General features: G+C 50.6%; 6 protein-coding genes across 6 annotated transcripts; 3 read left to right on the forward strand and 3 right to left on the reverse strand.

Moving 5' to 3' along the window:
• Positions 1-554: 554 nt before the first annotated feature.
• On the forward strand, positions 555-1,627 carry AA0111_g6393 (hypothetical protein; the record flags this gene model as incomplete). Its single annotated transcript, XM_028652610.1, has 2 exons — positions 555-1,052; positions 1,124-1,627. The coding sequence occupies 2 exons, from the start codon at positions 555-557 to the stop codon at positions 1,625-1,627; spliced, it is 1,002 nt and encodes a 333-aa protein (XP_028506264.1).
• A 245-nt stretch (positions 1,628-1,872) lies between these two features.
• On the reverse strand, positions 1,873-2,245 carry AA0111_g6394 (hypothetical protein; the record flags this gene model as incomplete). Its single annotated transcript, XM_028652611.1, has 3 exons — positions 1,873-1,970; positions 2,074-2,166; positions 2,227-2,245. The coding sequence occupies 3 exons, from the start codon at positions 2,243-2,245 to the stop codon at positions 1,873-1,875; spliced, it is 210 nt and encodes a 69-aa protein (XP_028506265.1).
• A 1,350-nt stretch (positions 2,246-3,595) lies between these two features.
• Positions 3,596-5,236, forward strand: AA0111_g6395 (hypothetical protein; the record flags this gene model as incomplete). Its single annotated transcript, XM_028652612.1, has 3 exons — positions 3,596-3,802; positions 3,866-4,790; positions 4,851-5,236. 3 exons carry the CDS (start codon positions 3,596-3,598, stop codon positions 5,234-5,236), a joined length of 1,518 nt encoding a protein of 505 aa, XP_028506266.1.
• A 1,308-nt stretch (positions 5,237-6,544) lies between these two features.
• AA0111_g6396 (hypothetical protein) lies at positions 6,545-8,307 on the reverse strand (the record flags this gene model as incomplete). The annotated part of the gene is made up of 4 exons (XM_028652613.1): positions 6,545-6,607; positions 6,660-7,608; positions 7,794-7,951; positions 8,128-8,307. The coding sequence occupies 4 exons, from the start codon at positions 8,305-8,307 to the stop codon at positions 6,545-6,547; spliced, it is 1,350 nt and encodes a 449-aa protein (XP_028506267.1).
• A 431-nt stretch (positions 8,308-8,738) lies between these two features.
• On the reverse strand, positions 8,739-9,890 carry AA0111_g6397 (hypothetical protein; the record flags this gene model as incomplete). Its single annotated transcript, XM_028652614.1, has 1 exon — positions 8,739-9,890. One exon carries the CDS (start codon positions 9,888-9,890, stop codon positions 8,739-8,741), a length of 1,152 nt encoding a protein of 383 aa, XP_028506268.1.
• Positions 9,891-10,007: 117 nt separating this feature from the next.
• Positions 10,008-11,561, forward strand: AA0111_g6398 (hypothetical protein; the record flags this gene model as incomplete). Its single annotated transcript, XM_028652615.1, has 1 exon — positions 10,008-11,561. The coding sequence occupies one exon, from the start codon at positions 10,008-10,010 to the stop codon at positions 11,559-11,561; it is 1,554 nt and encodes a 517-aa protein (XP_028506269.1).
• Between the last annotated feature and the right edge of the window lie 1,061 nt (positions 11,562-12,622).

The raw sequence follows: 12,622 nt of genomic DNA on the forward strand, positions 1-12,622 counted from the left end.
CCATCACTATCATCATCATCATTACACAGCCACGATGAGTGTTTCCTACGAGGCAATGTCGCGACGGAAATTATTGGTTGGAACATTGGGCAATCAAGCACCAAAGTGTTCAAGTTCATCTTTCTCGGAAGACATTTGTTGATCTCAACGACAACATACTTTAGTACACAACTATCTATTAATCATACACTTTATCCTTACCAATGTGTTCCTACTGCAACGATTTGGTACCTTGGAGATTCTGTCAGAGCATGTTCAGAAAGAGTGACGTAGCAACGTACCATGCAGCAGCGAAATCGCGTCTGCCAACAGTTGGCAGCAATGATGCTCGTCACTGACTTTACGCTCACAGGCAGGTGGTAGTCTTATCCCGCCAATATGGTTCGCAACTATCTAGTTTGAGCTGCGTGCCTCCCTTGCTCACAAGCTTAGAATGACCGCCTACTTGATAGTTCTTTGATCCTTGTCTCAGTCCTTACAACATCTCTACAACCTATCATTTTGCACACCTCATTCATCACCTACCATCGATCGCCAAAAGGAAGGAGAATACAATGGCTGCAACAACACCAGTAACCCTGATCGCAACCCTAGAATCCCACCTCACACCGACCCTGGCCTTTACATCCCCACCAACATCCCCCTCCCAACCTTCCCTTCATCTGATACCCCCACCCACTCTCACCAAACTGCGCAACATAGGCCCCGGCCGGGTAAAAGACATGCGTTTCCTTGGCCAGTCGAAACAAATCATCAGTCATGTTCCCCTTGTCGCTGCGCCGCAGACATGCAGCAAGATCAACGACGCGATGCATGCAGCGGTTATCACGAACTCGGAAAAGTTCTCTGTATTGAGCATGTTGCCTCTAGAAGGCAAAGAGGCAGCAAGAGAGTTGACGAGGTGTGTGGGAAAGATGAAGTTTGTTGGGGGTTGTATTGGGATTAGTAGGAAGACTGAACTGGAGGGGGTGGAATGGGAGGCGCTCTGGGATGCTGCAGAAAGGTATCGAGTGCCGATTTTATTAAGGGAGACGTGGCCGGTAGGATCTGAGGTATGTTGCAGCTTATATTTCGGGAACCAGACAAGAGAGAAAGGGAACAAGATGTAGACTGACATGTACAGATGACAGACTACCAACACACCTTTCCTTCTACCGTATACGCGCCCCTCTTAACACACGTTCATACGTCGCATGCTACTTCTCCTCTCCCATTGCTACACCTTTACCTCAGCTCCGTCTTCGACCGACACCCTGGTCTACGTCTCATACTTGCGCATCCCGGCGTTCTTCCCTCTCTCATTCCACGCATTGAAATGCTCCTCACCACTATTCCTGCTGCGGATAAACCTAAGCGAAGTTTTCTGGATGTCTGGCAGCACAACATCTACCTGACGACGGCAGATGCGCAAGACATGTCAAGTCTAAGGGCACTGCTAGAACAGATACCAGTGGATAGAGTGCTGTATGCGAGTAATTACCCGTTTGAAGAGAGGGGAAAGGAGTTGATGGATGAACTCAGAGATAGTGGGTTTTTGACGCAGGTGGAGTGGGAAAGAGTTGCATGGGGAAATGCAGAAATTGTGTTTGACTTGAAAGGAGCGAACACGAAGGGAGGAAGGAGATAGAACACATCCGAAGGGTAAGTTTAGTTGAGAAGCAAGTTTGTAGCTTGGGAGATAGCGGGAACACCTAGCAGGGTCACCAAGAACGTAAAAAGTATTGATAGTTTATTCCCATGCATCAATGTGATGTGCATATGAGCGCCCTGCCAAGTCATGACTCCTGGCTTGTGGTATCTTTCATGTCAAATCGTCGTCGTATCGCATCGCCTTTCTCTCGTCGCCCGGTCGGCCGTTGGTATGACCAGCGCTTATTTCTTGCCCGACTTCTTGATTCCCTGGGAACCGGTGTTGAGGGGTCCCTTGCCCTTGCCAACGGTCTTGGCTAGATCCTCACGCTGTTTCTTCTCTGTACGTCGTTAGCACGTCTGTCGTAGTCCTTGTTCTTGTAGTGGCGCTTCGCAGCCCGTGGCGCTCTAGGCTCCTGGTAGCAGAACATGGGTGGTACGCACCAGCAGCGAGCTTCGCCTTGTATGCGATGTCATCTTCGTCGAGCTCGACGGCCTTCTTCTTCTTCTGTTTGTTGTGGATGGGGTTGGTACCCGCTGTGGTATTTTGTCAGCCTTTGACCCCGCATCAGTTTGCGCAGAAGTTATGGCGCTCACCTCCTTGTCCTGAAGGCATCTTGTAGAAGTCGGTTGTCTTGTTGGTCCGGTCTTCGGTGTGTAGGTGAAGGTTGAGAGATTTACTCGCAGGCGTCGAAAACGTTAGGCGGTAGCAGGCGGTGGGAAAGGGTCTCGACGCCTAAGAAAAGTGGGATGTGCATAGCCACAGGTATCGCCCCATGTGGCGCATGGGCACGTGATCGTATCATATGTCGTTACGCGCTAGGTGTCACGACTGGAGCTTATCTCAGCGCTGATGAGATTCATCTATGACCGGGGATACCGCGGCATATCATATGCATCTGCAACAGTTCATCACCGAGAGATACAAGCGCGTCGCGTGCTGTTCTCCGTGGACTTCATGTAGAAGAATTATTGGCTTAAGCTCGTTCCAGCACTGGCTCCCCGCGTGGTCTCCAAAGGATGCGATATGGTCACCTCCCACACGCAACCAGTGTGCCGACCCACCCGAACTCCACAGCTGGCTATCAAGCGATGCTCTCTAGCACGAATCATGCGATCTCTGTACTTCACCGTCACCATGAGGCTGGCCGGAATGGCCAGATGCTTTGTAACGCTGAAACTGTGGCAGCGACACCACACTTGTGGTTCTGATGAACTACTTCGGTGGTTTTAAGCATCAAAAACACAGAAATAAGACAACCCAGACGGCAGCCAAAAGCTTTGTTTCGCCGCGTCTTCCTTGTGTCGAGACTTGGCATGCTTGCGACCACGAGCAAATCTACCCGATATTGACATTATCGCCGGCAAACCTAGCTGCTCACGGGCTAGATGGTGCACTAAACACCATCTCGGCATCAATCCGGCTCGCTTCTCCTCAAAACAACGGCGCCTCAACACTTAGCTCGATCTCGTCCATTCGTGGAAAAACTACAGGACGCCTCCCCGTCCATCAGATGAGCAGAATCCCTCCGTCGACGCTGAAGTCTCAAGCCCCAGATTCCCCAGATCTAGGGACTACGGAGACTGGAAGGCTGGGCGTGGATACATTTGGCACTAGAGCAAGCTTTCAGGGCGCGCTGGGCGTCTTGATTCGTGGTGATATTCTGGATGGAGGCGTTTCGTAGCGGCGTTGGCTTCGGATCCCAGATGCTGGAACTGGCGTCTCCGAGCCCATGGGGTTGATGGGACCTGACATGGGGCAAGATAGCCCTCCCCGGGGTGGCATCCCATGTAGTATGTATATATGTCCATCGCAGTCTCCGTTGTTTGCTCTCCACTCCAGAGCTCTACGAATCTCTCGCTGTATCGTTGCGAAGATCGAGCCGGAAGCCTTCGTCAATCACTACGAAGTCGATCACTATCGTTACTTTCGCTTCAGGACAATCCCCAAGAGACTACCGTCAAGATGGTCGACAAGACTAGGGTGTACAACTGGTACATCTCGCTCGTTGCAGCATCATGCATGGTGCTCTACGGTTACGATGCGTCCGTCTTCAACGCGTTGCAAAACTCGAAGCACTGGATCGCCTACTACGACAACCCTGGACCCAACATCATCGGCGCCATCAACACATCATATACTGTTGGTGCTGTTGTAGCTGGTTTCTTCATGGTATGTCTCATCTTCGATGCCACCGATAAACCCACACCTCTTTGCTAACTTCGCTTTGTATAGGCTGGTCCTCTTGCTGATTTCGCTGGACGACGAGTCGGTATGGCTGCTGGGTCTATCTGTGTCATCATCGCTACCATTATGCAAACATTCGCTCCTCGTGGACAAATCGGCGTCTTCATCGCTGGTCGTGTCCTCATCGGTATCGGACAAGGTCTCGCTCTTACTGCTGGTTCCATCTATATTGGAGAGCTTGCTCCTTCTGAGATCCGTGGAAAGATCATGTCCTTCTGGCAGATGTTCTATTCCGTTGGCTCTTTCATTGCATACTGGATCTCCTTCGGTACCTCGAAGAACCCTCAGAAACTCGGCGAGTGGGACTGGAAGATGGTCGTCATTTTCCAGATGATGGTACCCATTATGATCCTCTCCCAGGTTTTTTTCATCCCAGAGTCTCCTCGTTGGTACGTTCAGAAGAACCGCAACTACGAAAAGGCCCGCCGCTCCCTCCGCCGCGTCCGTGCCACTGAACAAGACGTCGAAGATGAGATTACTACCATCCGAGAGGCTATTGAATTCGAAGCCGAGGCTATCTCATCCGGCTTCTCTGCTCTGTGGAAGGACAAGTCTGTCAGGAAGCGCATGTACATTGCGATGATTGTAAACGGTGGTCAGCAGATTACTGGACAGGGCACACTCAACTCCTACAGCTCCATCATCTACAAGAAGGTCTTCACGAGCGCCGACACTATCTCTCTGATCAACGCACTGAATGCCACTTTCAGTATTCTCTTCACACTCAATGCTACTTGGACCGTCGACCGCTTTGGACGCAAATTCTTGTTCATCGTTGGTGGTATCGGCATGGGCATTTGTATGCTTATCGCCGCTACTGTGGAGACTCAGACACCTACGCTTCCCAACGGCGCAAAGACTGAGCCCGTTGGTATCGCGATTGTGTTCCTCATGTTCCTATTCGCTCTATTCTGTATGTCACCCTCTCTCCCACTACCATCTTAACAAGAACATCTACTAACATCCATTTCAGATAAGCCTTCTTGGGGCGCAACGGTATGGATCTTCACCGCAGAGATCTTCTCCATGAACATCCGTGCCCAAGCTGTTGGCATGTGCTCGCAAACCCAAAACGTTGTGAACTCCATCGTCCAGCAGTTCTTCCCTGTCTTCCTCAAGAACGAGGGCTTCTATGCTTTCTACATGTTTGCTGCTATCAACATTCTGCTTGCAGCATTTGTCTGGTTCTTCGTTCCTGAGACTAAGAAGGTCAGTCTCGAGGAGATGGACGCCATCTTTGGTGGCCAGAACCACGTTGTTGAGGGTGCTGCCATTGAGGAGAAAGACCCGGCAAGGCACCACAGCGTTGTCGTTGATAACGACGCTAAGGGTGCTTCGGAGAGAGTCGAGAGGGTCTAATCGGCCTTTAGTTACGTGTTCTTATTGTATAATTCGATCTGCTGCTTGTATATTCATATAACACATGGTACTGAGATAACGTACCAGGGTTGAATACCAAATTTTCAAACCAACACTACAGCAGTCATTCATCGTACGTTTCGTGACAGATGTGTCTCATACCCTCTAGCACAGCCATGGCTTAGCATAGCATATGTACTCGCGTAATACTCACTACACCTTCTCGCATCGAGCCTCTTCTCTTCTCCCCTACATGAAAATATCAATTCCATGACTTTCCGCATATTTCAAGACATCGAGCACGACTCAATGCGCAATTGAGATTGGTTCTTCGCCTCCAAATATGGCCCCTTGTCTTCTCTCCCAAAGTTTCGCATCGATACCATGCTCACGAACCCCTCTCATCGCACCTACAAACGCTCCTACAAACAAACCATCGCCACTCTCAACGCTCGCATAACTACCTAACCTTAGTAAATTTATCGAAAAGCCTCAAGTTCTGTCTTTTCTTCCTCTTCCAGTCACCAAAGTGAACCCCTGATCCACCCATGGCGATCTGCCGTTCAAAATCCGCGTACAATTAACCTGGCAAGGTTTCTCTGAAGGAATGCACCACCGCGCCGATGAAAGGCGTAATTACTCTGCGGTGAAAGACTATGGGCGAAGGGCGTGGCAGGAGCGACGTGTAGTAAATAGTCAGGCGAAGATGGGTAAGACAGATTACGTTTGGGCTGGAGGCAGGGTCATGGGTTTCGAGGAGCAGATAAGCAGAGAAGATTAAATGTAAGGCAGAAGATGGTTGGGTGCATTGAAGGTGTTGACGAAGAGGGATGGACGAAAGAGATAGTGTTACTTACTGTGAGGAGAAGCCAACGTTTGCTCCCTAGTACCAAGGCAATTAGATGCAACTCCATAATCCTATTTGTTCCTAAACTTGTCGAGTTAGTTTAATCCTTGGTTATGCTGGTTTTCTCAGACATGACGAGCGGCTAAGAGGATGATGATTACAAATGGTGACAGTCTGATTTCAACGTCTTCGCTTGTGTGGATGACTATGAGTATCTAGCGTCTATGACTTCAACTCGCATTATATGCTAAGCTCTTGTATATCTCTTCGGTACTGCAAAGGCCCCAAAAAAGGAAGAATACTTGTTACTAGATGATTTTTTGGCTACATATGTTCATCAATCAGCTTTATCGTAAACAGCCTGTGGCACCTCAACCACTCCCTATGAATATCACTGCAACGCACTTGTCGCTCATTGAATCATCCCACTAACCCGAGGCAACCTTCATTGCAGTAGTATCTCACTCCCACCGCACTAAATGCCTGTCGTTCTTTACCGAGGGTTTGTCTGGGTTGGTATCGACCTGTGAAGCGTCAGTAAATATGAATGAAACAAAGAGCTGATCTTTCCTGTACAAATTCACGATCTCCATCTTTCGCCACAACAAGGTGGCCTTCATAACCTAACATACGCTTTGTTCTAGCATCGGCTCGTGCAGACCACGCGCCGGCATCCTCGTTGACGTTGTCTAACACAAACGTAGTAATCATGGATGCGTTGAAAACGATATCATTCACCACTTCAATCCACAAACCCGTACAAAGAGTGGACTTGGCAAATATGACAGATCTCAAGGTCTCCTTGTGTCGGGTGATCACTTGACACAAATCTTGCTCCCTGGCGTAAATTCCCTCAAGTCTCAACGAGCGTAGCTTTGGCCATGTCGTTCCAAGACCAATGAATTCAACGATGGAGCGTTCTTCTGGAATCGATCCGCCGTCCCACATGGGCTCATGGAGATGTTTCCAGTCCAAGATTCCGAAGGAAAGATGTCGCAGATCCTGAGCAGCCCCAAGAACTTTGGCCAGATTTTCGAGCTGCCGGGTGGGTGGATCGATGTTGGTGGGCGGGTGTATATCCCTAGTTTGGGTGTTAAGGATAGACAAATTGAAGTTCAGTCTGACTAAACGTCGAAAGAGGTATTCCACAGCGAGCAGATCGTTTGATTCTGGAAACCTGAACATTTCTAAGGAGAGCTCTGTGCATGAATGTCCTTCGCGAGGTGCTTCTATCGTGAGCTGTCGAATCCCAGCATACTCTGACATGAAGACAGCGCCGATGAGTTGGCGGAAAGGATGATCCCAATTAGTAGTGCGGTTCTTGCCAAGTCTGCCAGGAAGAGCTCCTCTTGTGAGCAAGTCACGCAGTGTCTTGCGTTCTACAGGTATATCGTGTTGGTGCGGCGAGTACACAATCGATGAGATGTTCTGCATGTTTTCAAGGCCGCGTGCAATTGATTGCAGAAGAACGCCATCGACATTCATACTTTCTTGCTCCTCGTATAAATCATGGTATCGTTTCCATCTGGCGGTCTGTTAGTGCTACTTGCTAGAACGGGGAGCCCTACCCGAAAGGTATTCGTAGATATATCTATTGTAATTTTGATACAGAAATGATGCCATATACCTTGATGGTAGGCTTGGATTTTAGGGGTAGAGCTTAGTGAGAAAAGAAAAATGAGCTTCTTCGTACATCATCGCATTACATACCTGGTTCGCATTGCGTAGAAGGACGACGAGTTGAACTCGTCTGTCTTCTGCTCGGATCGTTGGTAACAGCGATGATCTTTTGCGAGCACCTCATCATAGAGTGTCCCATCGAAGATGATCTCTCTAACATAGCCTGAGTACACCGAATGTAACGAGACCTGCATTAGGATTATGAGTTTAGCTTGTATTCGCAAATTCCATGTGCCTGATACCGAAAAGTCCCCTGAAGATCTCTACTGTGCGTTGCGCTGACTTGGCAGCGACGTGACAGTTCGCAGACACCTTCAGGACATGAATCGTGTTACATGGATTCTCGTACACGAAGATCACTTACATTCTGAAAGGCGCCCAGCGCTTGGTATCTTGCACAAGCAACAATGCTGCGAAACAGCGCAGGCGTGGCGTTGTCCCGAAAGGCTCTGCTGACAGCTCTCGCAGCCTTGACGTCAGTAGCTGGGAGATAATCAAAGATTTCGATTTGCAGTTCGGCGGGTAGTCTATTAAAGAGACCCATCTTATGGGTAGTTGGATTCTGTATTGTTTAGCGGCTGCTAGGCCTCTTATACAATATCACAGCGCTAACCTTTGGCATGTTTGCAATGACAGAGACAAAGGTGTATCGATGTGCCTATATTGATATATTGGTGGCGGAGTTGGAAGAGCAAGGCTGGTGTTTGCTGCCAAGTGCAGTGCATGTGGGCAAACAAACCAGGCTCCAGTGAGGGAACCGGACTAGGGTCACCAATGAGGCGAGAGCGCATAACAACGATTACGCATGGAAAAGACTCGCGATTGGAAGTAGCAAACCATAACGTGGTAATCACAGCGAATTCAAAAAGGCGAAGTTCAAGATTTGAATGTTAGTCTTCTGAAATGAAATATACAAATGTCGTGTTTGGGCCACTAGTCACATACTATATTTTGGTTCTATGTCCGAACTTGTGTTCACTGCTTCCTCAACTTGCTGAGCGCGGCCATGACGCCTTCGCTCACATTCTCCTCTTCCAACTGCTTCCTTTTCACTGGCTTTGGAGCGGATGAGTTAGCCCCATTGCTGTCCGAGACATGACCTAGCTCTGCCTCGCGCAGTGCCTCTTCATCGTCTTTATCGATGTCCTCAGCGGGACGATGGTCCGGTCGTCGGTCTGCATCTGACCCCGAAGCTGCAAAAGGCGCGGTTCTTGCCATTTCCATGGCAAGAGGTCCAGCATCGTCCACTCTACGGTGTGCTGTGTCACCAGCATCCGCTGCTGTAGGCGTCTGAATTTCGTCTTCTGCCATGGAGATGTCGCGTGACATGTTCGCTCGGTTGCCATCCTGTCCGACAGTTCGCTTTGCTGCCTTCTTGACCCTGAAGGGTTCCCTGACGGCGTTGCACCATCGCTGAACCTTCTTGTCACCCCACCCTGCTATCAGACCAATTTCCTCCGGCCCGGCGTTGATTGCAGTACGGATGCTACCAAAGTTGGATACTAAGCCAACTGCATCCGTCTTGTTTATACTGCGTGGTACAGTGATGAACTCAACCATCTTCTCCGAATAGGTCCCTGCTTGCTGAGCGCGAATGCTGGTTGGCGCTGCATTTTCAAATGTCTTGAAGAGCTCTAGATAGCGGCCAGCTTCCTGTGCGCTCCAGCAAAGCATGACGGTGACGTTGTTGACTAATGACGTCTTAGACAACTCCCTCAGTGGATCTTCATGATTTTCAATGTCGACCATAGTAAGAAGGATGCGGAGACTGTACTGGCCCTTCAGGTCTCGGATACGGTTGTAGATGTATTCGGGGTGCAGACGGTGGTACTTGAGCGACAGGAAGAGAGCACATGTTGTGGCACCAACGACGTAATCGGCAGGAATGTCTGAATATTCCCATGCGACTGAACGCACATTGTTCAGGATGGGGTTGCCTTTCTGTCGCGGCGAGACTAGGATGGAGCTGGGACCAGATCGCGATGGCAGTGCTTGGGGTTTCGGCTGCTGGACCTTGGGCGCATTGCTCGGCGCGGGTGGATTCGATGCCTCGGAACGCGCAGGCTGCGCTGCATTTGCTGGGACGGCCGAAGCAGAGCCACCGGGGCGCGGCCTATTGCCATCCATGGTGGTCAAAGACGAGCGGTGCACGCATTGAAGCGCGGACGGCGGCTTTGTTGTTATTGTTGTGTTTGGCAGCGGCGATGAATGGTTGACACAGCCTAACAAGAAACGCGGTTTTAGATGGCCCCGGGGTGTCCCGTGAGCAGTCCAGACAGCGCTGAGCCCAAACCGCCGGTCAACCCCATCATCTCCTTCACATCTTCGCACCTCCAGCCGCCTCCAACCCACCTGCGCATCCCGCCACCACCACGTTCCCGCACATCTGCCGCACCCGAATCATCGCCAGCGCCGACGCCTGCCCTCTTCGAATGCGCACTATCGAGTAGAGCGCCCATCTTTCTGCCGCGGTCGACCCGCGCGGAGGACGCCAAGCGCTTCATTACGAGCCCTACTCTCACCACTCCTGCACGCCCCCCAGCACCCGCCTACGAGCTTTCCACTCCCTCTCCACCCCCGAAGACGCTCTCTATGTCGGATCACAGCGCAAAACGGCAACGTTTGGACTCGATAGGAAGATTCTCACCCGCCAGCCCGCCCTTTGACGTCGCTGCCAAGGCGAGCGGCCAGCCGACAAAGACGCCCATCCACCCTCGCACGCCCACCTCACCGCCCTACTCCTCGATGAATTCGCAATCTCATGGAGGTTTCGCCCCGACTAACTCGACGGCGTCGTCGGACCGCTCCCCGCAGTCCTCGCTGCCAATGTCTCACTCCCTCTCACAGTCGGCAACATCGGCATCGAACCAACATCCCTTTCCCACCCCGGCGAGCACTGCAGGCTTCATGTCCAGTGCAAACATCGATAGCGATGGCGATGCGACGATGGAAGAGAGCCTAGACGATGACACTACACGGTTGGCTGATCACAGGCTGTCCAACCACAACCGGCAAGGGGAATCACCATACACCGAAGACGGTCGACTACGAGCTGCCCAAGGCATCAGCGGCAGCCAATTGTTCAAACTCAACAACGACAAGTTGGAGACAGCGCGGCCGCACCCCTCGGAAAATTTCATTACACTATATAGGCTCACGCCACTCGCCAGTTCAGTAGCGCGCAATGACCCGGTAACAGGCGAGAAGATTAACAAGCTTCGCAAGTCCTACGAGGGTCAGATCAAGAAGATGCAGATTGCCGGCAAGCCAAAGGCCACCAAGATGGACGGTGTCTTCCGGAACCTGCTGCTAATGCCCGAAGAAATTTGGCAGTCACAACACGTGCAGAATAGAGAGCCTGAGAAGAAGGCATTGACACCAGACGGTACAGCATTGAGCTCAGACTTCAGCAGACTGCTCGACGACGCATTCGCAGGCACTGCACCAGGCACTCTCCCCAGCGCAGAAGCTGCCAAATACAAGGCCTATCTCGGTACAGACGATACAGCAAAGCCAAAACCACAAGACATACCACCACAGCGAGCAACTTCCTTCACATCGTCAGCACCAACACCAACCAGCCACATGAACAGAGGTGCAGTGAGACCGGAGCGCTCTAGCTCAAAGCGCGGCTACACCGACGCCGCATTTCAAGGCTACGGTGAGGGCTTCGGAGACGAGTACGCAGACTCAACCGGAGGCGAAGACACACCAGGGGGAAACATGGCGAACAAGAGACGAAAGCTCCAATTTGAACGAACATCACACTCAGTCGAAGTAGGCGGCGCACGACGATAGCGATGTCGGATTTTTCTTTCGCACATATCAACTTAGCAGCATCGGGGTTTCGGATCTCTCTCCACAATTCGGCGTTTACGGAAAATCCATCACGAAAGCGACGGCGACATTTGCTCGACTGAAAGGCTTCCCACCGACCTCCACACAACAAACTATTCTTATTGGCATAATGCGAGTGGCAGAAGCGATCGAGTGGAGCGATTGGAGGTATGACGACCATGACATTCTCCTACCTCTTACACATACATGAGGACACAGATTGGGGCGCCAGGAATGTTTTGGTTTGTGGTTTTGTGCGCGCGCGCGTTCTCTTGGTTTCTGAGCCTTTTTTTTTACTCACTGTCAACCATTTCAAAGTGTGCATATTTGGGCAGGCAGATCCCTCATGATACCCTCAGGATACCACGCAGCATATGTGGATACCTATATAAAACGAATCGAATCGTAAAGTCAAACCTGCTTCGTCTGCTGTGTGGTGATCCAGAGCAAGCCTAATATTTGACAACGGGACATGAGATGTTGCCACAATTTCTCATGAACACTGACGGTATTGATGATCCCACAAAGACGCTCATGTTTTCTGCGTGATACCTTAGAGATATCCGCCATGTTCCCCATGTACATCGTATAATGTGAAACACAGCGTATACTTTTAGGGTAGACTTTGCATCCAAGATAGATTTGCAGAAGCGAGCTTCTTGGTTCTGAGTTCATGAGACGTCGAACAGCGTGTATTCAGGTCACGGTATGCCCTAGTATATCAGTCCCAGGTGCATGGCAATATGTTGTATTCAACTATGCTTCAACTTCCATACCGTTGCATCGTGCCACGCCTTACACTTCGTCCACACTCTCTTTGAGCTCCGCGGCGAAGCAATCATATAATTCACCAACGATATCAGCGCTAACACTCCGAAGAAAACAGCCCATGGGTACTTCGGTCTAACGAAGTCCATGCTGAAAAGTGCTGTTGTGAAGAGTAGTGGGAAGGCGACGTACTGTGCTCATAGTGATTAGCTATTGGTGTAGTTATTGAGGTCGCTGTATCTATACAAGTGCAG

This window comes from Alternaria arborescens (assembly GCF_004154835.1).
Source record: "Alternaria arborescens strain FERA 675 chromosome Unknown contig_13, whole genome shotgun sequence".
Lineage (NCBI taxonomy): Eukaryota > Fungi > Ascomycota > Dothideomycetes > Pleosporales > Pleosporaceae > Alternaria > Alternaria arborescens.